Raw genomic sequence first — 27,031 nt, forward strand, 5'->3', positions numbered from 1 at the left:
AAAACAAGACTCACCTATCTGCAGCCTATAAGAGACTCATTTCAGATCTCAGGACACATGGAAATTAAAGGTGAAGGGAGGGAAAATCGTTAATCATGCAAATTGATGTGAGAAAAAAGCAAGGATAGCAATACTTAGACAGGATAGACTTTTAATCAAAGACTAATGAGGAAAAGAAGGCACTATATAATAATAAAGGGAACAATACAATAAGAATATATAACAACTATAAATATGCACCCAACACAGGACAATCCAAATACATTAAACAATTAATAATAAACATAAAGAACTAATGAGTAGTAATACAATAATAGTAGGGAACTTTAACACCCTACTAACATCAATGGACATACCATCCAAACAGAAAATCAACAAGGAAATAGTGGCCTTGAATGACACTTTGGATTTAACAGATATATCCAAAATATTCCACACTAAAACAGCAGAATACACATTCTTTTCCAGTGTACATGGAACATTCTCTAGAAGAGACCACATATTAGGCCAGAAAGCAAGTCTCAACAAATTGAAAAAGATCGAATTCATACCATGCATCTTTTCTGACCACAATGCTATGAAACTAGAAATCAACCACAAGAAAAAGCCTGGAAAGAGCACAAATAAATGGAGCTAAATAACATGCTGCTAAACAATGAATGGTTAACCAAGAAATCAAAAAGAAACTCAAAAAAATATATGGAGACATGGGGTGCCTGGCTGGCTCAGTCAGTAAAGCATGCGACTCTTGATCTCAGGATTGGGATTTCAAGCACCATGATATGGGCATAGAGCGTACTTAAAATATATATGTGTGTGTGTGTGTGTGTGTGTATTTAAATATATATGTATATACATACATATATTTATTAGATGGGGGAAAGAGAGAAACGAAAATGAAAACACAACAGCCCCAAATCTTTGGAATACAGCAAAAGAAATCCCAAGAGGGAAGTTTATAGCAATATAGGCCTACCTTAAGAGGAAAGAAAAATCTCAAACAACTTAAACTTACACCTAAAGGAGCTAGAAAAAGAACAAAGAAAACATGAAAACTATAGAAAAAAGGAAGAGATTAGAGCAGAAATAAACAACATAAAAACTAAAAAATAATACAACAGGTCAATGAAATCAGGAGCTGGTTCTCTGAAGACATCACCAATATTGATGAACCTCTAGCTAGACTTATCAAATGAAAGAAAGAGAAAGAGAGAGAGAGGACTAAAACAAAATCAGAAATGAAAGAAGAGAAGTAACTGCCACCACAGAAATATAAATGGTTATGAGATTATGAAAAACTAGAAGCCAACAAATTGGACAACCTAGAAGAAATGGATAAATTTCCAGATACATATAAAGTAACAAAACTGAAGCAGGAAGAAATAGAAAATTTGAACAGACTGATTACCAGCAATGAAATTGGATCAGTAATCAAAGACTGCCTAGGGGCACCTGGGTGGCGCAGTTGATTAAGGGTCTGCCTTCTGCTCAGGTGATGATCCTAGAGCCCTGGGTTCCCTGCTCAATAAGGAGTCTTCTCTCTCTGCCCCTCACCTTGCTTTTGCTCTCTCTCAAATAAATAAATAAAATCTTCAAAAACAAACAAAAACCTCCCAACAAACAGAAGTCCAGACAGATGGCTTCACAGGTGAATTCTACTGAATATCTTCTCAAACTGTTCTAAAAAACAGAAGGGGAAGGAAAACTTCCAAATTCATTCTATGAGGTCAGCATTACTCTGATATCAAAACTAAATAAAAACACTACACAAAGGAGAACTACAGGGGACCCTGCATGGCTTAGTCAGTTAAGCATCTGACTCTTGGTTTCAGCTCAGGTCATGATCTCATGGGTTGTAGGATCGAGCCCCATGTCAGGCTCCCTACTTAGGAGGAGTCTGCTTGAAGATTCTCTCCCTCTGCCCCTTTCCTCACTCTTTCTCTCCCTCATACAAATAAACAAATCTTTAAAAAGGGAGAGAGAGAACTACATGCCACTAGTGCTAATGAGCATAGGTGCAAAAATCCTCAACAAAACACTAGCAAAGTGAACATAATAATACTTTAAAAAATCACTCATCACCATCAAGTGGGATTTATTTTCCGGATGCAAGGGTGGTTCAATATTTGCAAACCAATCAATGTGATACATTGCATCAGTAAGAGGAAGGATAAAAACCATGTGATCATTTCAATAGATGCAGAAAAAGCATTTGACAAAGTACAATATCCATTCATGATAAAAACTCTCAACAAAATAGGTTTAGAGGAAACCTACCTCAACATAATAAAGGTCATGTATGAAACACCCACAATTAACACCATACTCAATGCAGAAAAAAACGAGAGCTTTTCCCCTTTATACTCTCATCACCTTTACACAACATTGTCCTCAAAGTCCTCGCCACAGCAATCAGGCAAGAAAAAGGAATCAAAGGCATCCAAATTGGCAAAGAAGGAGTGGAACTTTCATTATATGGGGATGACATGATACTATATATCAAAAACCAGAAGACTCCACCAGAAAATTACTAGAACTGATCAATGAATTCAGTTAAGGTCTCAGGATATGAAATCAACATACAGAAATCCATTCCATTTCTATACCCTAATAATGAAGCAGCAGAAGGAGAAATTAATAATCCCGTTTATGATTGCAACCAAAAATAATAAAAAACCCAGGAATCAAATCAGCCAAGGAGATGAAACACCTGTCTGCTGAAAACTTTAAAACACTGAGGAAAGAAGCTGGAGATGACACAAACAAATGGGAATACATCCCATGTTCATGGACTGAAAGAATAAATATTGTTAAATTGTCCCTACTACCCAAAGCAATCTATAGATCCAATGCAATCTTTATCCAAACACCAATATCATTTTTCACAGAACCAGAACAAAAATCCTAAAATGTGTATGGAACTACAAAAGACCCCAAATAGCCAAAGCAACCTTGGAAAAGAAAAACAAAGCTGGAGGTATCATAATTCCAGACTTCAAGATACACTACAAAGCTGTGGCAATCAAAAAAGTATGGTACTGGCACAAAAACAGACACAGAGTTCAAGAGATCAATGGGACAGAATAGAAAGCCTAGAAATAAACCCACAATTGTATGGTCAATCTTTGACAAAGGAGGCAAGAATGTACAATGGGAAAAAGTCAGTCTTTTCAACAAATGGTGTTGGGAAAACTAGACAGCTACATACAAAAGAATGAAACTGTACCACTTTCGTATACCATACACAAAAATAAACTCAAAGTGGATTAAAGAGCTAATTGTGAGACCCGAAACCATAGAAATTGTAAAAGAGAGTGCAAGCAGTAATTTCTCTGAAATGGGTTGTAGCAACATCTTCTTTGAAGCAAGGGAAACAAAAGCAAAAATACACCATTGTGACTACATCTAAATAAAAAGCTTCTGCACAGTGAAGGAAATAATCACCAAAACTAAAAGACAGCCTACTGAATGGAAGAAGAGATTTACAAATGACAAATCTGATAAAGGGTTAGAATCCAAAATATATAAAGAACTTCTACAACTCAACAGCCAAAAGCCAAATAATCCAATTAAAAAATGGGCAAAGACATGAGCAGACATTTCTCTAAGGAAGACATACAGATCGCTAAGACACATGAAAAGATGCTGAACGCTTATCAGAGACATGCAAAAACTATAATAAGATACCACGCCTCACCTGTCAGAATGGCTAACATGAAAAACACAAGAAACAAGTGTTGATGAGGATGTGGAGAACAGGAACCCTTGTGTTCCGTGAGAATGTAAACTGGTACAGTCACTGTGGAAAACAGTACAGATATTTCCCCCAAAATATTAAAAATAGAAGTACCATATGATCCAGTAATCACACTACTGGGTGTTTACCCAAAGAATATGAAAACAGCAATTTGAAAGATACATGCACCCTTGTGTTTACTGTAGCAGTATTTAAAATAGCCACATTATGGAAGCACCCCAAGTGCCCCTTGATACATGAATGGATGAAGATGTGGTACACACACACACACACACACACACTGGAGTATTACACAGCCATGAGAATGAAATATTGCCATTTGCAACAACATGGATAGAGCTAGAGAGTATAATGCTGAGTGAAGTAAGTCAATAAAAGACAAATAGCATATGATTTTGCTCATATGTGGAATTTAAGAAACAAATGAAAAAAGGAAAAAAGAGACAAACCAAAAAGTAGACACTTAGCTATGGAAATGAAAGAGATGGTTACTGGAGGGGAGGTCGGGGGGTGGGGGTGGGGAATGAGTGAAATAGGTGAAGGGGAACAAGAGTACACTTATCATGATGAGAACTTAGTAACATATAGAATTATTGAATCACTGTATTCTACACCTGAAACTAATATAACACTATGTTAAATATACTGGAATTAAAATAACTAATCTGTGAGTGATCTCAAAACACAGGGTGAAGTAGCTGTCTATTCATTTGATAGGATTTCAAATCCACTTGTTTATGCCAAAGACAAAAAAGTTGTTCTTAGTGGTAAAGTTGTTTTGATACAGGAATGGAAAAAAAGACTTCATGTTAGTGTACTTGCTCTATCTAAAAAGCCACCTTGTGCTCAGTGGTATACGGACATAGAAGTACACACACACATATATCTGTGTATGTACACATACAAACATAAGGTAGGAAAACAAGGGATCTGGCCTTCTCACAGCGAGGCTCATAATAAACTGAGCTCATCCCTATAATTACTTTAATTCTTAAAGGCTTATGGTTTAAATGCCTGCATTTAATAAATACTTATATTTGTAAAATATATTTCAATACTTCCACATGCTTTAGTATGTTGAAATGCAACAACTATTTAAATATTATGTCGGCAATATTGAGGGTGGTTAAAGGTGCCACTTATTCCATGGTTGTAAAATAGCAAGAAGGGATTGTAGCAGAACTGGAGATGGGATGGATAGTGCCAGGAGGTTGTGAACTTTAATACTGATAAGCAATTTTAATACTGCCCCAGGATAACATATCTAGATTTCGTAACTGGATATGATTTTAGGAGGTTGTTGGTTTTTTGTTTTTGTTTTTTAAGAAAAGGAACAGGAATGTGAGTTGCTTACAATTAGAGAAGTGATTTATGAATCATGTTAATTGCGGGCATGTCTAGAACCACACAACAGGAAAAATCATATGCTTATCAGGCTCAATAATAATAGTCTGAATTTATGAAATGGAAACCCTTGTAGCCTATAAGTATGCTAATACCTAGAGCAAATATTAAAAATAATATATAAAAGGATATACTGCAAATTATAAATAAATAAAAATGGATTTTTTAATGTTCAAGTAACCCACTGGAAAGCAGAAAAATAAAACAGAAATAAAGAAACAGGAGAAGAGATAGGAAATAAAAAATTAAGTGGTAAATTTAAGCCCCAATAATAGTTAAAATGTTTTGAGCACTGAGTACATGCCAGATATGTACTCGTTTAATCACTCATGTCAAACCTATGAGGTAGACTTGAATTACTCTCTCCGTTTTATAGGCAAGATAATACAATTGAGATTGAGATTTACTTGCCCAAGATCATAAAACATGTGGTGGGTGGTAGAGCTACCATTCAAACCCAGGCAGAGCCCACACGCTTTACCCTTACACTGTGCCAGAGGGCATCTGAATACCCATCCCCAGCTGCTTAAGCACCATGTTTGATATCATGTGATAATTCTCTTCTGCTCCCAGATAGACAGATTGGACACCTGACAAAGGGGCCACTGATCCACAATATACTGTAGTGGCCCCATATACACATACACACATACAAAATGAATCTAAGCCTCTCATTTTCTTTGGCTTGGTTTAATCTCTTGTTGATTAGGAGTATCAAGGTCAATTATCTAAAACTTGGAAAAATTAGAAAAATAAAACTTAGAAAAATTGGTAAAAACTGGCTGTTCAGGCTACCTTAACAAATATACCACAGATGCATAAGGAGCAGACATTCATTTCTCACAGTTCTGGACGTTGGGAAGTGAATGATCAAGGTGCCAGCAGCATACAACATTCAGTCCCTAGCACTGGCTCCATAAGTCATGAAGACTGGCTGGAAACTGGGAAAGCCTGGTCCTTCTGTCTTTCAGAGTAAGCGTTTGAAAGATCGAATCTAGTTTGTCACCAGAGTGGAAATGGCAATCTCATCTCTAACATGAAAGCCTGGTCCGCTGGTTCTGTTTGGACCCCTCTTCTTCATTTCTTAAAATTTTATTTATTATTTGATAGACAGAGATCACAAGTAGGCAAGAGAGGTAGGCAGAGAGGGTGGGGAGAAACAGGCTCCCTGCTGAGGGGAGAGCCTGATGAGGGGCTCGATCCTAGAATCATGACCTGAGCGGAAGGCAGAGGCTTTAAACCACTGAGCCACCCAGGTGCTCCTGGACTCCTCTTCTTCAGATTAGAGACTGGAAGCCAATTTCCCGTGGTTGCCATAAACATTACCACAAAGTTAGTGGCTTAAAACAACAGAAATGTATTTTCTCACAGCTCCAGAGGTCAGAAGTGGGCATGACTGTGCTTCCTCTAGAAGCTCAAGGAGAGATTCTGTCACTTGCTCTTCTAGCTTCTGGAGGCTGTCCTTGTACCTTGGCTTGTGGCTCCTCACTCCAATCTGTCTCCGTTTTCAAATGACCTTCGCTATGTGACTTCTCGTCTGTCTCTTATAAAGACACTTGTCTTTGAGTTTAGGGCCTACATGGGTAATCTAGGATGGTTTCCTTTCAAGGTCCTCAACTATATCTGCAAAGACCCTTTTCCCAAATGAACAGTTAGAGTTTGGGTATTAGAACAAGGATATGTATTTTGAGGGGCCACAATTCAGCCCCTGCAGGTGTCCTGGGTGTGGTATCAGCTGTTTTTTTGATAAGCCTAAGGAAAGGTAAAGTAGAATAATAAGCTTTCATCTTTCTACCAGTGTTCCTTACTGAGTTCTGTGGGTTGGGAGACATGAAATTCCAGAGTGAGTGGTAGAGAAAGTACTAGTCCATAGCAGTTTGTATGCTTTGAATTTGAAGCCTGAAGAAAGCTGCTTTGAGATGAGCCATACCATTCACAAGGTTACCTTTGGAGACTCCAAAGGAGCTAAAGAGAAAAAGCTGAAATTCTGCCAGTTGACCAGTGGAATTGATGGATCATATGGTATCTGTGTTTAATGTTTCAACGACTGCTGGTAGCTGGTTTTGAATTCTACACATCAGTGTGCAGATCAGACTTCTCTCTGGGTCCCTCACCATCCTGAATTTGGTTCACTCCAAAAATTAACCAATCTATAGACAATCCCCAAGTCTCCTTTTAGCTAAGAGTTAAACTTCCTCTTTCTGCAACAATCCTCTTTCCAAAGAGCTGCTTAAGGAAGAGATCTGAAGAAGAATTCAAGGATCTGGAAAATTCCCAACTATAATAGTTTAGAAGAAGTGGCCTATGCAATGAACGGAGGCTGCTCCCAATTAAAACAGAATTATTTTTCACACTGGTTGTTTCCAGAAGGGGAAATGATCAAATTGAAAACAAACAAAAAGTTCTTGAGTAAAACCAAAAATCTTGCTGGTGCCTATGGGCCATGAGCTGCTCAGCAGGACTTTGCTACCATATTCCAGAAGGCTGAGCAGAGCCTTTAGGATAACTGAGAAGCACTTCAGAGTTGGCTGCCCCATCAAGAGATCATCCCTTTCTCTGACTCCATTTTCCCTTCACATGCCAGTTCCCCCATCTTTCATCCCCTCCAAATCACCCAAACTGCCTCAGCCTCTCTTCCTTTGCTTTTGAAAAATCATTTGACCTCATTCCAGAGAATTTGGAAACAACAAAAAAGAGAAAAGAGATCAAAGAAAAATCACCATTAGCTCCCCTACTCTAGAAGAAATCTCTGCCCACATTTTGCTATATATCATTCTGGACTTCTTTCCTTCCCTCATTGTGTTCTTTGAAGTTATTATTACACCAGAAAGATAAGAGATAACAAGAGTTGGCAAGGATGTGGGAAAAAAAAAAAGGAACCCTTGCACACTGTCGTGGAAATACAAATTGGTGTAGTCATCAGGGAAAACAGTATGGAGATGCCTTAAAAAAACTAAAAATAGAAATACCATATGATCCAGTAATTCCACTTCTGGGTCTATATCCCAGGGAAGTGAAGTCACTACCTCCAAGAAATATTTGTACCCCTATAAAAACACTTTACCAGGGGCAAATTTAAAAAGTCACAGAAGGAGAACAAGTTAGAGGGGAGTTGTGGTTCATATGCAGACGGGTTATAGTTATAGTTCAGCTTCCATAACGTTGGAACTGACTGATTCAGTAATTAAAATAGGACTTTATTTCATCCAGTGTTTAATGATGCTTTAATACCTTATACAGCCAAATATTTCAAAATGAACAATGTTTATCCATGAAAAAACAAGTATTTCCTCTTGATAAAAATGACCAGATTTGCATCCATGTTTCCATATTCCCTTCTCTAACCAGGTATCTGATGTCTGCAAACTGACCTGCTTAACAGTACAGACACATAATCAAAAGCAAACATACCAGGAGAGTTTGGAGGGGCGGGATTTGTGGGCTAAACTGAATGAGGGTGTTAATGGGCTGGGCCCTCCCACAGTGTGGCTTCTGGCAATGGAAGGGTAACTTTAGGCCTTTTAGGTTTCTTGCCTTTGTACATCCTGAAAGCAGACACTGGGGAAGTAAATCCATAATTAGGGGGTGATTTAGAATAGAGATTTGTGACCTGACAGACTGCAACCTGTCTGTATCCACAAACACAGTGAAACCCCTCACCAGCCCTTTGTCTCTGGGTATGCACGGTCTATTGAAGGTCTCTCATTTACTGAGCCATTTGGGTTCACATTACATTTCCTGAGAAGGAAGGGTATACGGGATGGAGAACAGTACCTCTACGCATTTTAAAATGGTACATCTTATTAGTTCTTGCACTCCTAGTCTTAAAATCAATCATCTTGAATTCAAGTTTGACCTCAGCTTCCCTCATTATTTAAGTGCTGAGTGCTCAGAACCTCAGGGTCAAGTTTCAAACCCAATAATAGGAAATGGAATTCTTTGTGCAAGGTGAATAAAAGCTACAAGACAGGGCGCCTGGGTGGCTCAGTGGGTTAAAGCCTCTGCCTTTGGCTCGGGTCATGATCCCAGGGTCCTGGGATCGAGCCCCACGTTGGGCTCTCTGCTCTGCGGGGAGCCTGCTTCCTCCTCTCTCTCTGCCTGCCTCTCTGCCTACTTGTGATTTCTCTCTCTGTCAAATAAATAAAAATCTTTAAAAATTAAAAAAAAAAAAAAAAGCTACAAGACAACAATACCCATCCTTAAAGTTAAAGCTCTTTAATAGGAGATAGTATTTTAGAATGTTTTAGGTTTCAAATTTCATCTACAATCATTTTAGTTGGTAGTAAGTATTTTCCGAGTATTTGTTGCATTTACAACCCTCATACCAGATACTGTCTGTAGATGTCAGGTATGTGCCTATGAAATGTCATTCCCTGTTACCTGTTTTTGTGGCCTGGGAACCTCATCACTCTCTGCACACCGATTTCCATTCTTACACTTTTTGTGTCTTTCATTTAAAATGAACATATTGGAGGGACGTCTGGGTGGCTCACTTGGTTAAGCAGCTGCCTTCGGCTCAGGTCATGATCCCAGTGTCCTGGGATTGAGTCCCACATCGGGCTCCTAGCTTGGCAGGAAGCCTGCTTCTCCCTCTGCCTCTGCCGGCTGCTCTGTCTGCCTGCGCTCGCTCGCGCTCTCTCTCTCTCTGACAAATAAATAAAATCTTAAAAAAAAAAAAAAACACTAAAAAAAAAATGACATATTGGGGTGCCTGGGTGGCTCAGTGGGTTGAAGCCTCTGTCTTCGGCTCGGGTCATGATCCCAGGGTCCTGGGATGGAGCCCCACACTGGGCTCTCTGCTCCGCAGGGAGACTGCTTCCTCTTCTCTCTCCCTGCCTGCCTCTCTGCATACTTGTGATCTCTGTCTATCAAATAAAAAAATAAAATCTTTAAAAAAAAAAAAAGAATCTATTGGGGTGCCTAGGTGGCTCAGTCGGTTGGGCATCTACCTTCAGCTCAGATCATGATCCTTAGGTCTTGGGATGGAATCAGGCATCATCCCTGCTGAGCAGGGAGCTTCTCCCTCTGTCCCTCCCTCTGCTCATGACTTCTCTCACTCTCTCAAATAAACAAATAAAATCTTAAAAAAAATTAATAAAATGAACATATTTACAACATAGGATTAACATAATGACTTAAGACCTTTATGAGGTACCTAAAATTGCAAGATGAGCTTACATTCCCATTTATTACTTCCCTCTAAAGGGACTGCATATTTAACACTACAAACATAGATCTTAATCAACAGACAGGTTTCAAACTTCAGAAAAATTTTTATTATAAAAGGTTTTGGAGCCACAAGAAATAAGAAAACCCCATGGAAAGTAAAAATAAAAAAGACACTCATGTGCCCACCACTCACGTTTGACACTTTGCCATATTTGCTTCACACTCTTTATTTTTAAAGAAAGCAGTAATGTTAGAGTAGAAGGCCTCACCTCCTCTCTTCCCTTTCCATTTTTCCCTCCTCAGTTTACTGTATCCTGTTTTAGCTTGTGTATGTTTTTATGTTTTCAAAACTTAATAGGTTTTAGGTTTCTTTGGTTTTATGTTTCTAAAATTTGCATTAGGGGCACAGTTGGCAGAAATGTTTGCAATTTACTTTTTTGTTCAATATTAAGATTTAACTACATTGATGAAAGTATGCCATACCATTCATCTGAGCTACTGTTCCAATTCCATTCTATGAATATACTACTGTTTGTGCATCCATTTCCCTTCTGAGGGGCATTTAGTTTATTTGCAATATTTTACTATGATATACAACATAATATGAATGAACCATCCAGCCATCCCTCCAGTCCCATTAGCTCTGTCTTCAATATAATATATCTTAAATCTGAGCAGTTGTCCCCACCCTAAAACTACCCTCGTTCAAGCCATCATTTCTCCTCTGGGGCTCCTAAGTGCCTTGAGATTTCAATCCTCCTCCCCTTCAACATACAGTTCATACAGTCCATGGGGTCAGACTGGGTCTCTCCATCAAAATCCTTCCCATCATACCTGGGATAAACTCCAAAGGTCTTCCCATGGTCAGGAAGACCCCACACGGTCTGGCCGCTCTCCCTCTCTTTCCCTAGCTCTACAGTCACAGCATACTTGGCGTCTTCTGTTGGGGTCTCACAAGCCTTTGAACCAGCTGTTCATTGGGCTTAAAACTGGCACTTCCTTATCTCCTATGACTTCTCCCCTTGCTTTACTTAGGCTCCTGATCAGATAATGCCTCAGAGAAGCCTCTCCTATTTTTCTTATCTCAATTAATTCTTCTTTCATTTCCCATCTCCCTATCTTGTTGTTCTTTTTCCCTTTTCAGAAGTAATCACACCTGAAATTATCTTGTTAACTTTTGCTCCTCTGCTAGGATGTGTACTCCCTGGCCTTTATGTCTCTAGGTGTGCCTGGTATACTAGGCATCATCAATACTTAACCTGAATGAATGAGAGAACATCAGTACAAGACTCATCACACACATTCTCCAGGATAGGATCTTGAAAATTCCGTCCATGGCGAAGCGCAATATGAAATACGCATTTATACGAAACACACACCCAAACGGGACACACGGTTTGAGAAAACAATACTCACATGTATTACTTGTATTTTTTACATTATTTCTAAAAGAAAGAAGAAAACATGCTGGTTGTAACCCACTAAGCTGATTTCATAATTCACAAATGGGTTCTAACCCACAGTGTGAAAAACTTTGTTCTAGGGTATATACCTGGAGGTGGTTTTGCTGGGTTTTACTAAATACCCCTGAACTGCCCTCTGAGGTAAAAAAAAAAAATTACCTACTAACATTGCAGGAATTTCCTCATGTCCTTACCAGCATCTGGTCTTATCAGGTTTCTTAATTTTTACCAGTCTGAGTGAAACTGTATCTCTGTTTTAATTTGCATCTTTCGGTTTATTAAAAAGACTGATAGACTACACATCTTAATCTTAAATAAATATGTAAACTATTTTCTAATGCCCCAAGAGAATTAAGAATTTTCCTATCAGAACTTTTCAGAGTCAAATGACTTAATCTTCCCTTACTTTATGCATTCCTCAATCCCAAATTCTCACATATTTCAGTGGCAAAAAACTGTATTCCTAAGGACCCAGCACTAATGATGATTCTAGGTCTTTCACCTTTTATATAGTTGATCTACTCAACAAACATTTAATTGAGTCACTCACCACCCCCCGCCACACCCCCCCAATCACCACCACTGCCAAGAATTTCGCCGAACCAACCGCCTCTCTTGGCGCCTACCTTCGAGACCGTGAGTTCTTTGTCCCTTGCACTGTGACAGAGTGACCTTGGGCAGGCGTGTTTTTAGAAAGGCTCGAAGACTCCGACTAAGACCCTCCCAATTCTTCCAATCCATTGTTCTCTCGTATTACTTGCTCACAAGTTTTTGTATTCAGTACATTCAGAGAGGAATGCGGTATGTTCACGCATGCTCTCTCACTGCAAAGAATTATTCCCAAGAGAAAAGTTTTTAAGGAGAAGATTCGAATGTTTTCATTTCAAGCACTTGTCTTAAATGTGAGATTATAACTAGTGTCTTTTACAGCAACCCAAATCATTTTACTTCTTCTTCTAAAAGCTGCTTCCCCCCCCCTTGCTCTACAAAAGATTTAAAACTTCACACTTTATTGCGTCGGAACGTGAGGTTTGATTAAAAGGGCAATTGAAAACTATCTCACGGTCATTTCAATTTCGGTGATTATCAATTCTAACCAAAGAAAAGAGGATCAAACCACATTAATAGTCTTCAGCTTCTATCCACAACAGATAAATATTAAAGCCTGTCTGATCCCGCAGATAAGTCTTTACTAATGGCAGCGCCTTTTGGTCCTAATTTAAAACCCACAAGTCTTCTGTAAAACAACGCGGCTTCCTGTGCTTTCTGAAAAGAAACATCAAGATCTAACTCATTTGATTGCTGCAGATAATGATGTGGTTGCCAGATAAGAGGTGCCACACTCCGGGACATTGACTGGACTAATAAAGGGGGGAATTCGTGCTTAATTCTGGATTTTTATGTTGAGTAACGTACACCGCACGCCGCAAGGACAGTGATAAACCCGCAAGACTCTCGGGCGCTGCTCTCCATTAGCCCGCAACTCGACTTTTCCACTCCCAGCCCGGGAATTCATGCAAATCAGCCTGCTAACCCCGGGGCAATACGAACCGCTTTCGCGCCATTCGCTCAGGACCGTGCAGCCACGTAAAAAAATCGTCCTAGAGCCCCCAAAGCGCTGCTTTTCTAAAACGGACTTTGGAGTATTCCAAGGCTGCAGCTTGAGGCTACAATATTTTGGGGGTCGCTTTTTTCCCCGGTGCGGAGAGGGTCTCACGCCGGTGCAGGAGGTTACCACAGCTTGCAGGACCTGCGCCCCAACGCGGGAAAGCCGGCCAGAGCCCCGCCCCTCCGGGCCCGGGTCTGCGCGCCCCGCCTGCTGCAGCTACGGCTTTTTCGGCTCTGCGGGACCGCGGCTCGCTGTGCTTCGCTCTCCAGTCCCAGAGCGCCGGCTTGGGCGCCAGCCGCCAGCATGGACGCTCGGCGCGTGCGGGTGAGCTCTAGGCTGCTGAATCCGAGGGGCGGGTGCGGTGGGTGCTGGGCGCGGGCCAACTCCTTCTAACTCCGCGGACCGAGTGCTGCTTATCCACCGGTGGCGGTCCTGGGCGGCGCCCTTGTAGGCAAGCCCCAGATTTTATGCATTTCGCGTAATTCGGAGCCCGGGGCTTACCCCGCTGGGCGTGCGCACCAAGCGCGCTGGCGGTCGGAGATTTGAGCAGTTTTCAGGTGGGTTGGCACTCCCGGGAGCCCGAAGCCACGTGCGCCTGAAGTGCACGTGTGCTCTGGGCCGGACAGCGGCTGGAGCTGGCTGGTCCCCCATTGTGTCTGCCGGCTGGAGCCCGGGTGGAGGGGAGCGCCTCCCGCCCTGCTCCCTGGGGGCTTTGCCCTGCAGCCTTGCAGCCCTTTCCAGCGTGCAGCTTGCGGGCGGGTGCGTGGCTCGCTGCGGCAACACCTAGCGCACTGGGGCGGGGCGGGGGGAGCTTTGGACGCGCTCCCGGCGGGATTTTGCGCCTGCCACACCAGCATCGGCTTTCTAGCCGCTGAGGATCGGTGGGCTTGAAGTTTAAAGGTCTCGCGAAATGGTCTCTTTAGGACTTGGGTGCGCCCATGGGGGGTAGGCATCTCTAGTTCTGGGCGGCGATGAAGGGCATTTGAAGGACCCGGTGGTCCAAACTGTTCGGAGACCATTTGCTCGTTTCCCACTCCTCCACCCACCAGCCTTACTCGCAGCTGCAGGACGTTGCCCTGAATGGAACGTTACATTTTGCTCTAACGGAAACCGGAACGTAGGGTCTGCTCCAGAAGATGTTAGAAGATGGGGGTTGGGTCGAAAGGAAGAGTGTGACCTGCTTAAAATAAATAAAGAGTGACACACGTGGGGAGGCTGTGGTTCCTGTGGGGGGGTGGGGGGTGGGAGAGGGCGTGCTGGGGGCGTGGCTTCAGAGAAATAGCGCTTGGGTGTAACCCGGCAGTGGCTTTTAGGTTGGAGAAAGCCGCGTGAACAGGACTTGGAATCTGACTGTCTGGGCTCCAGTTTGGGGCATCCTGTTAGGAGTAATCCACTTAACCCCTCACGCCTCAGCTTCCCCGTTTGTTAGGTGGGAATAATGATAGCACCTTTCTTGCAAGGAATTAAACGTAATGTGAAAACATGCTTAGTGCCTGGCACGAATGAAACACCTGCTTAGTGGTATTAGTTATTGCCTTCCTGCCAGAGAAGTTAATCTCAACGATGACCATTTGCCTTTTCCTACGTCTTTTCCTCTAAAACATGCATTTGCCTGCTAACTAACTCTTGGCATGTGCTGACGTGTTAAAGCCCAGCTATGTTTTCCTGTCAACTTACAGTAGACTGCCTCCCTTGAGGCTGTCCTGGGCCTCTGACTGCTTGTAGGTAGATTGATGAGTAAATTGCTCCAGTTGCAAGGATCATTGATGTCCTGGGAGATTACAGAATTGGATTCTCCTTCCAGCTGTGTCATCTCGGGCACTCTGTTTCACCTCCCTGGATCCTTGAATTTCCTCACCTGGAATATGGGGTGCTTGTGAGAGCCCTTTTAATAGGTAGTAGCATTACCTATGTCACATTTTTCTGCCTTTCTAAAAGGACAAAAGACATGATCATTTTATTTGCAAGAGATTGAAATCAAGTGCATAGTGTTAAGTGTACGAGGAAGGTCGAGAATGTTCTTTCCACCTGACACCTCACATCTTGGCTTTATTTTGTGGGGCCCATAGCAGAGCATGCCTTTCAAAGTTTTCAGTATGAGGAGTCATTTCTATTGTGTGACTGTATTTAAGAAAATTAAAACACAGGAACTAAAAACACGTAGGTCTCATTAATGTTAAGAAATGCCAGAAATTGCCATCTTGAGATAGATGCTAATTGCATTTTCTGATGAGCAAAGCCAGGCTGTTTGGTGCTTATGAACAAGTAACCTAGGAGTAATTTGTGACTTACAGAAGGACTTCTAAAAACTTAGGAGTGGTATAGCAAGGAGACTATAGAAAGAGCTGAATGTCATGCTGGGCTGGTAGAATGCTGAGGTGGAATCAGGCATTCTACCTGGGTTTAGAGTGCTATTTGACCTTTGACTTGCCTCCTTGTATGTTTGTTCACTTGATTTGTAAGGATCTTTGCTGAAATCACTATACCCCTCTTGGTTAGAGCAGAACCAGCTTGAAAGCCTGCCATCTTGAAGTAGAGGTGCTAAGCCAGTTTTTGTAGTTTGGGAAATTAGCATCACAGTACACAGCCCAAAGCTTATATAAAAAGACCTCATTAGCTTGATTTTTGGCTGAGGGAGAGAAATCACTCTACCATTTTGTACTTTTGAAATTTCCTTTTGGAAGTCCAATCTAATCTTCTTAATAGGCAGGTTTTAGGAGGTTGGTATTAAACCCCTTGGGAACTCCATATCACACATTCTGCTTGGTGGAAAAAGAGGTGGGCAGTGAGGTAGTTCTATAGATGTTTGAATTGATGTCCTTAAGGACATCAATTAATAATAATTCCTTCAAAGGGGTCCCCTTTTAAGATTTTACCAGGTTTTGAAAATATTTTTATAGCATTTGCAAATCCTCCTTTTACTATGTAGGGTATAAGAAATGGATATGTCTACTCTGTGCTGTTTGAACTACTAAACTCAAAAATGATGTCTTCAGTTAGTGTAGTAAGCGCCCAACTTAATAGCATTGCCATTTTCCCTTGCAGCAAAAGGATCACGGAGTAAAGAAGAATGTAAAGAAATTTAGATATGTGAAGTTGATTTCCATGGAAACATCATCATCCTCTGATGACAGTTGTGACAGCTTTGCTTCTGATAATTTTGCAAACACGGTAAGTGCTGCCTGAGAATAAACAGAATTGAGTCTGCAGTGCCCACAGTGCCCCAAATGCTTTGTGCGTGATTAAAACCGCTTGCTTTTTGCCTGCATTTCTATACAGCCGCTGGAAAATACAGTATGCATTGTAATTTCATTTCACTTTTTGCTGTGGTTCTAGGTAGTAATTGTTGGAGGTAGATTAGCTACTTATTCTATCTTTTTGAAATGTCGCCTAACCTAACATGCCTGATGATTTGCCATAACAACTCAGAAATCATTTGTAAACCTCTGAACCATTTTTCTTTGTAACAAAAGCTGTTCTCTTGTAGTGCACTTGTAAATGTGATTTGCTCTCTGCACGGTTTATGGAAAATTGGTTCTTGAAAAAGGGAAAAAAATGCACAACCACATTTATTTATTTATTTTACAGAAACCTAAATTCAGGTCAGATATCAGTGAAGAACTGGCAAATGTTTTTTATGAGGACTCTGATAATGAATCTTTCTGCGGCTTTTCAGAAAGTGAGGTGCAAGATGTATTAGACCATTGCGGATTTTTACAGAAATCAAGGCCAGATGTCACTAAAGAACTGGCCAGTATTTTTCATGCCGACTCTGACGATGAATCATTTTGCGGTTTCTCAGAGAGTGAGATACAGGATGGAATGGTGAGTTTGAGAACCCATGTCAAGAAGTACGGTACATTTACAGGCATGACATACTTGCTTAAAAATTTTTTTTTTTCTCATAATTTTCATTTTAGTCATGCCAGAAGATTTTGTTGACCTTTTTAAAATTTTAAGAGTTGTTTTCTTCTTTATGTCCTACAACGGTTTTTACTAATGTAATCCTACTTGTAAAGCTTGAACATTTTGTAGGCTCTGAAAGTCTTGGGAACTGGGAAGATAAAATTGGCCAAACTCCAGATTTCTGTTGACACAGAAATCTAGCCTGATTGACGGGAATCCCACATGTCCTCAAGATTAGCTATATTCCTGTTTTAAGTTCCAGTGCCCAGCCCAGTATTGGCCCAGCCTGGAGCAGGCCTTTGGTAAATGCTGGTTCCTGTGGTGGACCTAGACCTCATTTAAAAAAACTTGTGATGACTCATGTTCAGGAGTTCAAGTGCACAGAATGACAGTTAGGGTCCTTCTTGCTTTCACCTGTGCTCCTTGGCTGCCTTTTCTTGTGCACGCTGCTTTACCTTTAACCTCTGCTGTTCTGCTCAGGCCACTGCTGCTGCTGCTGCATCTTGGTCCCACTCTTCCTGAGCATACTATTTAGTTCTGCAGACTCTGGTTAGCAGGACTGTCTCAACAAAGGAAGCAGTATGTCAACTTAACAGTCAGTGCATGCTCTTCAGCTCACTGGTCTGATGGGGAGCCATTCCCAGGGACCACAACGATGCTGCCGTAAGTGGGAGCATCTGGCCAAGGAGTGTTTATCACCGTCTGACTTGGTGGTAATGTAGCATTGCCTGTCTAAAAAGGGATGGTGGTCCAAAGCAGTGCAGACTGGAGTTCTTGCAGGGGCTGATCTGTACGTCTGCATGTGACCTAAACATTGTTTAGATCTTACATCCCACTAGCCCAAGTCATTTCTGGGCACTATTTCCATTCTTTGTAGATGCTGTTCGTTTCAATTAATAAGATACCAATCGATTCAAAGTCTTAAGAACGCATAAAAGTTTGTCATTTTCTCATCATCAGGCACACTAAAAGTACATGAAGAATACTAGAAATTGTGCAGGTTTTAGACATGTTTGAATGTTTAAAAAAAAAAAAACTGGCTGTTCCATTTCTGGGATTTTATGGGTGATCTATTTTCTTTTCTCAATCAATTTTTTTTTCAGCCATCACCACAATCAATTTAGAATATTTTCATCAGCTCCCCAGAAAACCCTTTCCCCCATCAGCATTCACTTCTCATCCTTTCCCAGTACCGTCAGTCAACAACGGACACCCACCAGTCTGTCTGCTACCATGATAGATTTTCTATTCTGGACACTTCATAGGAATGAAACCGTATACTATGCAGTCTTCTGTAACTGACTTCTTTGACTTCATGGGAGATTTTCAAGGTTCTTCCATGTTGTGGCAGGTGCTAGTACCTAATATCTTTTTATTGCTAAATCATAGTTCGTGAATGTACGAAATTTTATTTATCGTCTTCATCAATTGATGGGTTTTGGGGTTGTTTGCACCTTTTGGCTATTGTGAAAAAGCACTGCTATGAACGTTCACATAGAAGTTTTTGTGTGGACATAATACTCTCGGGGTATATGTACGAATGAGTCCCGTTGGGAACTCTGGCCTTTTAACGAACTGACAGGCTGTCTTCAGCTGCCCCTTGTACATTCCTACCAGCAGTGTATGCGGTTCCAGGTTCTCTACATCCTTGCCATACTTGCTATTGATTCAGCTCCACTAGTGAGTAATGAAGCAGTATCTTATGATTCTGATTCACTTTTCCCTGATGGCTAATTTTACTATATTTTTAATGATGGAATCCCACTTGACTTTGGGAATCTCAGACACTTTTAAGTTTTAAATTTACAGTGAGTAGATTAGAGAGGTACCTCAAGTAGTCCAATTCATAGAGACAGGAAGTAGAAGGGTGGTTGCCAGAGGTTGGGGGGAGTGGGGAGTTAGTATTGAATGGGTGCAGAGTTTCGGGAAGATGAAAAAGTCCTGGCGATCAATGGTGGTGATGGTTGTACAACACTGCAAATGCCCTTCATGCTACTGAACTGCCAGTTACAAATGGTTAAAATGGTGAATTTCATGTTGGGCTTATTTGCTGCAAATTTTTTAAAGAGTCGATTAGAGCACTGAGGCACCTTTAACATATTTAATGCCAAGCACTGAAACCAGTTTGTGGGAGAACCATGCTTGTTTTTATAGGCATTTTTTTTTTTTTTAATGAAAGCTCTATTTTTGAATGAAAAAGGGAGCTGGGATTTTCACATTAACAAAACAAACAAAACAGACTCAGAACCACTGACCTAAGGGCTATGAAGATGCCTTATAAAGACGTGTCTCAGATAGGCTAGAGGAGTTAAATTACCCTGATTATTGTATTTATTATAATTCCTGATTTGTTGCCCAGAGCTGTCAGTTAAACTTGACTATTAAAGTATTCCATTAAAATTTATTTGCTGTCAGTGTCTTTTGTTCAGAAGGGATTTTGTAGTCAGTGGTGCAGCCTGTCCAACAATCAACAAGTCGTTAATGACTGCACTGTTCCTGATTCACTAGAGACTGCAGTCAGACCACACTGGCTATAGGACCCGCAGCCAGTGCCGAAGGTCCGGACCCCTCCGGGTGGCCATGAAGTTCCCAACTCAAAACACCAGGGGAGCCACCAACAAAAGAGCAGTGCCCTCCAAGCCCCCTGAGAATTCTGTGACTGATTCCAGTTCTGATTCAGAAGATGAAAATGGAATGAATTTTTTGGAGAAAAGAGCTTTAAATATAAAGCAAAACAAAGCAATGGTAGGTATCTGACTTTGTGCTAACACTGACCCTTCCCACCCTTTCTGTAAGCTGCTCATTGCTCATACCTATGTTCTAAGAATTATTTTCAGTGTAACTGTGAAGTCTTCACAATGTGTGCTTTAAAATGTGCTTGTTTTCCTAAATTAATTTCTCTTCTTATCTATCAAAAGTCTTGGTAGATGTGTAAGTGAAATCAGAAACTTAAGACATGCTACTATGATTTCCAGAAGTTGCTTTTTTTCTTTAGCAGTTATTCTAAACTAATAATCTCTGTTGAATTTCCTCCCTTTTTAGCTTGCAAAACTAATGTCAGAATTAGAAAGCTTCCCTGGCTCATTCCCTGGAAGGCGTTCCCTCCCACGCCCCAGTACAGTAAGTATAAATCCTTGTTTATATTACAGTATTTTGGACAGGTCTAAGATAGATTTTTTTATTTTATTTTAAGATTCTATGTATTTACTAGAGAGAGAGAGAGAGAACACGAGCAGGAGGATGGGTAGAGGGAGAGGGAGAAGCTGACTCCCTGCTGAGCAGGGAGCCCAAGGCCCAGGCTCCATCCCAGGACCCCAGCTGAAGGCAGCCGCTTAACCACCTGAGCCACCCAGGCACCCTTAGATTTATTATTTTCAAATCCAGTTTCCTTATTTGTGTAGTCCTCCAGACAAAGAAGTAGAGAAAACTTAACAGATCTCTGGGACCTCTTCTGTGCAAGCTAGGGCAGGTGTGGCCTCTCCAAGCCATGCTTCTGCAGAGCTTAACCTTTTAAACTTTTTAAACTATTTTTTTTTTTAACTTTTTAAACTCTTTTTTAGAGTTTAACCCTTTTGTCTGGCTATTTCTCTCCTTCCCAACTGGACTAAGCCCCTCAAGGGCAGGGAGTAAAGACTGAATTTTTTTTTTTTCTGTATCCCGCATTAGGATATTCCTTCTACATGGTAGATAAGTAATAATAGAGGTTTTTAATAACTGAGCATGAGAGGAAAAAAAGGAAAAGACAATTTTTTAAACAAGTCATGGCCTAATATGTGATTATCTTCTGAGGAATTTAGCTGGTACAACTAAGGGGAGATTGATGTGTCTGCTGTGGTACAAAAGGGAAGAGTTCCTTTCCCCACCTCTCCCTGAGGAGAAAGGAAAGAGGCAAGCAAGGAACGGGAGAAGGGAAACCATACATATATTTCTCTCTTGTGCCATGTAGAAATATTGAGTATGTTTCAGGGCTCAAGAGATACTGTAGAAAGGTTTGTTTTGTTTTGTTTTGTTTTTTGGGGGTTTTTTGGAAAATGAGATCTGTTCTTAAGTGGAGGAATAAAAGGATCATCTCTCAGTTTGAGAGGAATGGCTGGTGTTAGCAGAATTACAACAGCTGTATCATTTCGGGACTCACTTTTCGTGCATTATGGAAAGGACAGATGATTAGTAAATGAAGCTCTTGTTTTACTTAAATAAAAATGTGCTTAAGGAGAAGGTGCCACTTCTCTTCCTTCTGGATTAAATGGGTTGCATCACATGTGTTTTACTTAGCAGTCAAAGACCCCGCGCAGGCGTACATTCCCAGGTGTTGCTTCCAGGAGAAACCCTGAACGAAGAGCTCGTCCTCTTACCAGATCAAGGTCCCGGATCCTTGGGTCCCTTAGTGCTCTACCCACAGAGGAGGAAGAGGAAGAGGAGGAGGATAAGTACATGCTGGTGAGGAAGAGGAAAACCATGGACAGCTACATGGATGTGAGTTTTCCACATTTATGCTTGTTCTTCTGTTGGCCCAGTATCCAACACACAAAACAAGGACCCATGCAGCCTCAAAACCAGATGACCTGTTATAAACCTTCTCAAATCATTCAGAATTGTTAAAGTCCTATAACTTATTTGTGTATTGTTAGTGGGTGAGAAGATCAAAGCTTGCTTGCTTTTTTTTTTTAAGATTTTAATTTTAAGTACTCTCTGCATCCAACATGGGGCTCGAATTTATAACCCCAAGATCAAGAGTCACATGCTCTACCAACTGAGCCATCCAGGCACCACACCCCCCACAACTTTGATTTCAAGATTTATTTTTAAGTGGCCAAAGCTTTCTTCAGCTTCTCTTTCCATGATGTCCCATTATCTTTAGTAAACTTAACAACTTGCTCCTTCTCCATAAGCTCTCAGAAAGATTTCTAGGTTGAATTCTTTGTGAAGAAATTACAAATCCTGTATCTGGGATTCAGAGCTGGGAAGAGCCAGTAAGAGCACTGTTCCATGATTTTTGTCCTGCAGGAAGAGGACATGCCCAGAAGTCGTCGTGCCGGATCCATGACCCTTCCGCATATAATTCGCCCCGTGGAAGAAATCACAGAGGAAGAGCTGGAGAACATCTGCAACAACTCTCGGGAGAAGATCTATAACCGTTCATTGGTACAAAGCTCTATACGTTTCATCTGTGACCATAAACATCTGGGAGAGAAAAGATAGCTTCTATCCTTAGAGTGTTGCTAATGTTAAAGGTCTTAGCATATGGGATACTATTCCTGTGTGTTTTTTCACATAAGGAGAGTTTTTTTAGCATCCTTGGGATACACATCTCTTAGTCTGCAGGAGTAGTATTTGCTTAGTAAGGCTTTGGTAGCATTTGATCTTTTAATTTAGAAATGGATTCAATATATATTTACTGTGTATGTGTCTCCATACACAAGTGCTAGGATATCATGGTGTGCTAAAAATAAAGATTTGGGTATGGTTTTTTGCAAAAGATATTTTCTTGCAGAAACTAATTTTGATAATATTAACTGCTGCATCTGCCGACTGAATGAAATCACCATTCTTGATTTATTTTTCCTGCCGTTGGCATACCCATGTGTATATAATTTGACATAGGATTGAAGGACTAATTGTCAAGACACCATCTACAAAGAAGGATATTCTTTATGCCATTTTTCTATACAGAAAGCGGTGTTCTGTTCTTTTTTCCCATCTTATTTCCCTATTTGTAGGGATCCACTTGTCATCAATGCCGCCAAAAAACTATTGATACCAAAACAAACTGCAGAAACCCAGAGTGCTGGGGTGTTCGAGGCCAATTCTGTGGTCCCTGCCTTCGAAACCGCTACGGTGAAGAGGTCAAGGATGCTCTGCTGGATCCAGTAGGTGCCCTGAAGGGTGGTCCTGTGGGCTTGAAGGTCAGCCATGAGTAGAAAGGGCCAAAAAGGTCAACAGGGAAAGGATGGAGCCCTTATTGTTGTGGGGTGCACGTTTCAGGGGAGGCTGATGAATTCATAGTGTTAGTGCTGGATAAGTATGAGGTCCCCCGCCTCCCTTGGAGTGCATGGTTGGGACCAGACCATTCAAGGGAAATTGACTCTACCCCTGCTAGTTGCTGTGTAACCTCTGCTGGATTTCCTAAGAAGTATCAGGAGGACTAATGGAAATTAATCCTATTAAGCTTTCACTGTTACTTTAAAAAAAAATTTTTTTTTTAATGCAATTGATGATGCCTCTCTTAGAGTTTAAATAAGAAAGGATAAGTAAGGGGAGGAAAGTAAGATTGGATTTAACCGTGCGTTTTCACAATTCTTCAGAACTGGCACTGCCCACCTTGCCGCAGGATCTGCAACTGCAGTTTCTGCCGGCAGCGAGACGGGCGGTGTGCGACCGGGGTCCTCGTGTATCTAGCCAAATACCATGGCTTTGGGAATGTGCACGCTTACTTGAAAAGGTAAACGGCCTGCTTTTCTCTCTTCCACACCCAAATCGTACATTCATGTGTGTGTCTTAATAAAAAGATGAAAGAAGGGAGAGCAGTGGTTGTCTCCAGGTGGTGAGGACTGCAGGTTTTGACGGGACAGGGGCATACTGGGAGTCTTTGAACGTTGGAAATGTTTTCTGTCTTCCTCTGGATGGTGGTGATGTGTGCGTGAAAATGCCCGTTGTATGCTTCAGATGTGTGCATTTAACTGTATATACTGTAGCTCAAGGAAAACATTTTGAAAACTGAATTTGGCTTTTCAAATAAATTTCTTAGGTTGAAAACCATATCCTCACCTGTTCCTTCTCTCTTTCAGTCTGAAACAGGAATTTGAAATGCAAGCATAGCATTTGGAAGATCCACTCTCCGCCTTTTACTGCGCCGATCTTCCTAAAGTTACTGGTTTTGTCACGTGATTGCAACCTGCGAGTTAAGAATTTTGATGATCAGTTTTATAGGAAACGCAAATCAAGTTAATCTCATTAGACCCAAGTGTCTCTGAGCATCACTGAGGTATATCGCTAGCTATACTTAGCCCTTCTGCAGTTCCTCCTTTGCTTCCCCCCCAACACACCCCATACCATCCCCCTTTCTTTCCAGTGGTTCTCTCCCACCATTTTGTTTTCCGAATTCTCTTTAAATGGCAATTATAGGAAAGCATGTTTGATTTAATTGGCATCGAAATAGCCCTGGAATCCACCCATAAAACCAAGCACTTAGAAACACAGTAGTAATGTTAGCTAACTACATCTATTGAATTCCAGAGAACAGCCCTCTAACTTGTTTACGAGAAAGCAGTATAATTTTAGATTTAGCGTTCACACTAGTTGATGTTTTTTTAACAGAATCAAGGCACACAAGTCTTAAAACCATGTGGAAAAATTGGGTAATTGTTGGAAAGTGGAGTACATTACTTTGGATGCCTCTCATGAGACTATTCCATGTTTTGCGCTTCTTGTACAAGTTGTCCTGGGTGAGACGTAGTTGCTGCTGCTTTCTTCCACTACAAGGTTAAGTGATGCATCTGGATCTCGGCAGTCACCACCCAAAGGTCCAAGGGCAGGGCTCTATTCAAAATCATTGTAGAAAAGATATCCCAGGGAGTTAGGAGAGTGAGGCTTCAGGAATAGGCTGACTTGAATTCATGCTGTAAAACTTAAGCATAACAATAGTTTGCCAAGTTTATTTTGGTTTATATGTAAGGTTTTTCAAAGTAATTCCTGATCGTTTTGCGTGGAAAATTAATAGTGATACAAGTCTACTACTCCTAGTCTTGGCAGTGTTTGCTTTCTTGAAGTTATAAACTAGGCGCAGGGTTCATGTTCAGCTTCTAAGCACTTTTATAACAATGAGAAGTGCCTTTTAAGAACTGGGTGACTTTCCACAGTTAGTTAACTTGCCATCTCTGCCCTTTTAGTTTTCTGGGCAGGTATCAAGAGTTGTGCCCCACCCCCCTCTCATTTTGCATTAATCAAATCTTTTGGTAGAGGCGGAATCTTAAGTGTTTGTGTGTCCATTTTCTTTGCATGTTCAGCCTTTCGCTGTGCAGTTTCAGTGTTTGGTGCCTAATTGGACATTGAATCAATAAATGTAAATAGAGCTTTTGATTTGTAATGCTTTTATACAAAGTTTTTTTTATTTTGATAATAAAACATTCTATTCTAGCTTGTCTGCTTTTTTTTATTCTTTGATACTCATTTTTACTGGATTGACTCCTATTTTTTTCCCTCGTATTTAAACAAAAGACCATTTCTACCTTTTGACGTAAGTTTCTGGAGGTCAAGAGCCAGCTCTTTTGAACAGGACCTAGCTTGGTGATACAACCAACTGTAGCTGTGATCAGAAAATCAGCTGAGACAGCTACATCCCAAGACAGAAAATAATAAAAGCTCATGAGGTTTTATAATACTGTTTTCCTTCACCATTTGCTAACCCAAAATCAAGCCAGGTATTGTGAAATCACAATAGTGATTTCAGAATACCTGGCTTGATTTTATCAACCATTTGAATATCTAAGGCATGCTGTACCTCGAGGCCTGTTCCAGGACAGAAAAGCAAAAGACAAAAACATGGTCTAAAAGCTCTCAACCCAGTTTAGAACAGAGTTAGCAAACTATAGCCTGTGGGTCAGATCCTACCATAACTGATATTCACATGGCACTTGTACCAAGTATTATATTTTTAGAAAGTTGTTTAAAAAAAAAAAAAAAAAAGCAAATGGCACTATGGCCCACAAAGCCTAAAATGTTGACAATCTGGCATTTCACTGTAGGTTTACGGACATATGCTCTAGGCTTATCTCAGAAATCCTGTTCACTCCCACGTATTTGGGAAAGATGAAACTATATGAAGTTACACAAACTGGTGTTCTGGATAGATGCAAAAGGAACAGGTATTCTAATAAACTTGGGAATCTTAACCCAAATTCTAATTCAACCCATTTTTAGGGAGGTAATTGGGAAGGTTAAATTTTGGGGAGTTTGAAAAATTGATGGCTGTTGGGAACATTTTTGGCGTTAACCATGGTTTGTTGTTGTTTTTAAGATTTTATTTGAGGGAGAGTAGGAGAGAAGAGGGCAGTGGGAGAAGCGGACTTTGCCTAGCAGGGAGCCCAGTATGGAACTTCATCCTGGGACTTCAGGATCATGACCTGAACCAAAGGCAGTCGCTTAACCAATTGAGCCACCCAGGCACCAGCATTTTAATATGAAGTGGAACTAATGTGGTTCAAAAATAGTGACTAGCAGCAGCTGATTCTGAGACACCCTTAAAGGGTTGACAGACTAGTGGAGGAACTAAAAGTTCTGAGTAGGAATGAAGAGAGGAAAAGGCATTTTCTCAGCATCGGGTGTTTTCTAGTACTGATGGACCCATGGGTTTTAATAAAGGCTCCCATCTTACAAAAAATAAACCCATCAGTTGAGCAGTCAGCCGTGCCTCGAGGCCCCGAACTCGATCCCACACACCCCAGTGCAAAGCTCCACATACCATCCTTCGAGTTGAAAGAACTTGAATTATAAGAGAAGCCTGTGTACTGGCTGAGCTGGTCACTTACAGAGGGGTGAAGCGGAAGGAGTGCGTGCCTCCAATGCCAGGCCAGCCGAGCTTCACTGGCCTGTAGGTAATGGAGAACCTCCCCAGGTTGCAGCCACTCATCTCGGGGCTTGATACCCACCTGGCTGGGGGTCCTGCGGTCGTAGACACCCACCTCGCCGCCCACCAACCCCCCGGGACAGGTGCACCTTAGCCTCCTG

General features: G+C 41.2%; 1 protein-coding gene across 3 annotated transcripts; it reads left to right on the forward strand.

Moving 5' to 3' along the window:
• Nucleotides 1-13,596: 13,596 nt before the first annotated feature.
• CDCA7 (cell division cycle associated 7) lies at nt 13,597-25,441 on the forward strand. Of its 3 annotated transcripts, XM_044242352.1 has the most exons (10): nt 13,597-13,726; nt 16,448-16,573; nt 16,991-17,227; nt 19,817-20,053; nt 20,351-20,428; nt 21,581-21,781; nt 22,313-22,450; nt 23,026-23,175; nt 23,611-23,747; nt 24,094-25,441. In XM_044242352.1, the coding sequence occupies exons 1-10, from the start codon at nt 13,706-13,708 to the stop codon at nt 24,122-24,124; spliced, it is 1,356 nt and encodes a 451-aa protein (XP_044098287.1). In that variant the 5' UTR covers nt 13,597-13,705; the 3' UTR covers nt 24,125-25,441. The 3 variants fall into 3 exon arrangements, with proteins under 3 accessions (XP_044098287.1, XP_044098288.1, XP_044098289.1); XM_044242353.1 differs by lacking the exon at nt 16,991-17,227 and having other exon boundaries at nt 13,599-13,726; XM_044242354.1 differs by lacking the exon at nt 13,597-13,726 and having other exon boundaries at nt 16,566-16,573; nt 17,079-17,227.
• Nucleotides 25,442-27,031: the final 1,590 nt, after the last annotated feature.

Source organism: Neovison vison, chromosome 3 (assembly GCF_020171115.1).
Source record: "Neovison vison isolate M4711 chromosome 3, ASM_NN_V1, whole genome shotgun sequence".
NCBI lineage: Eukaryota > Metazoa > Chordata > Mammalia > Carnivora > Mustelidae > Neogale > Neogale vison.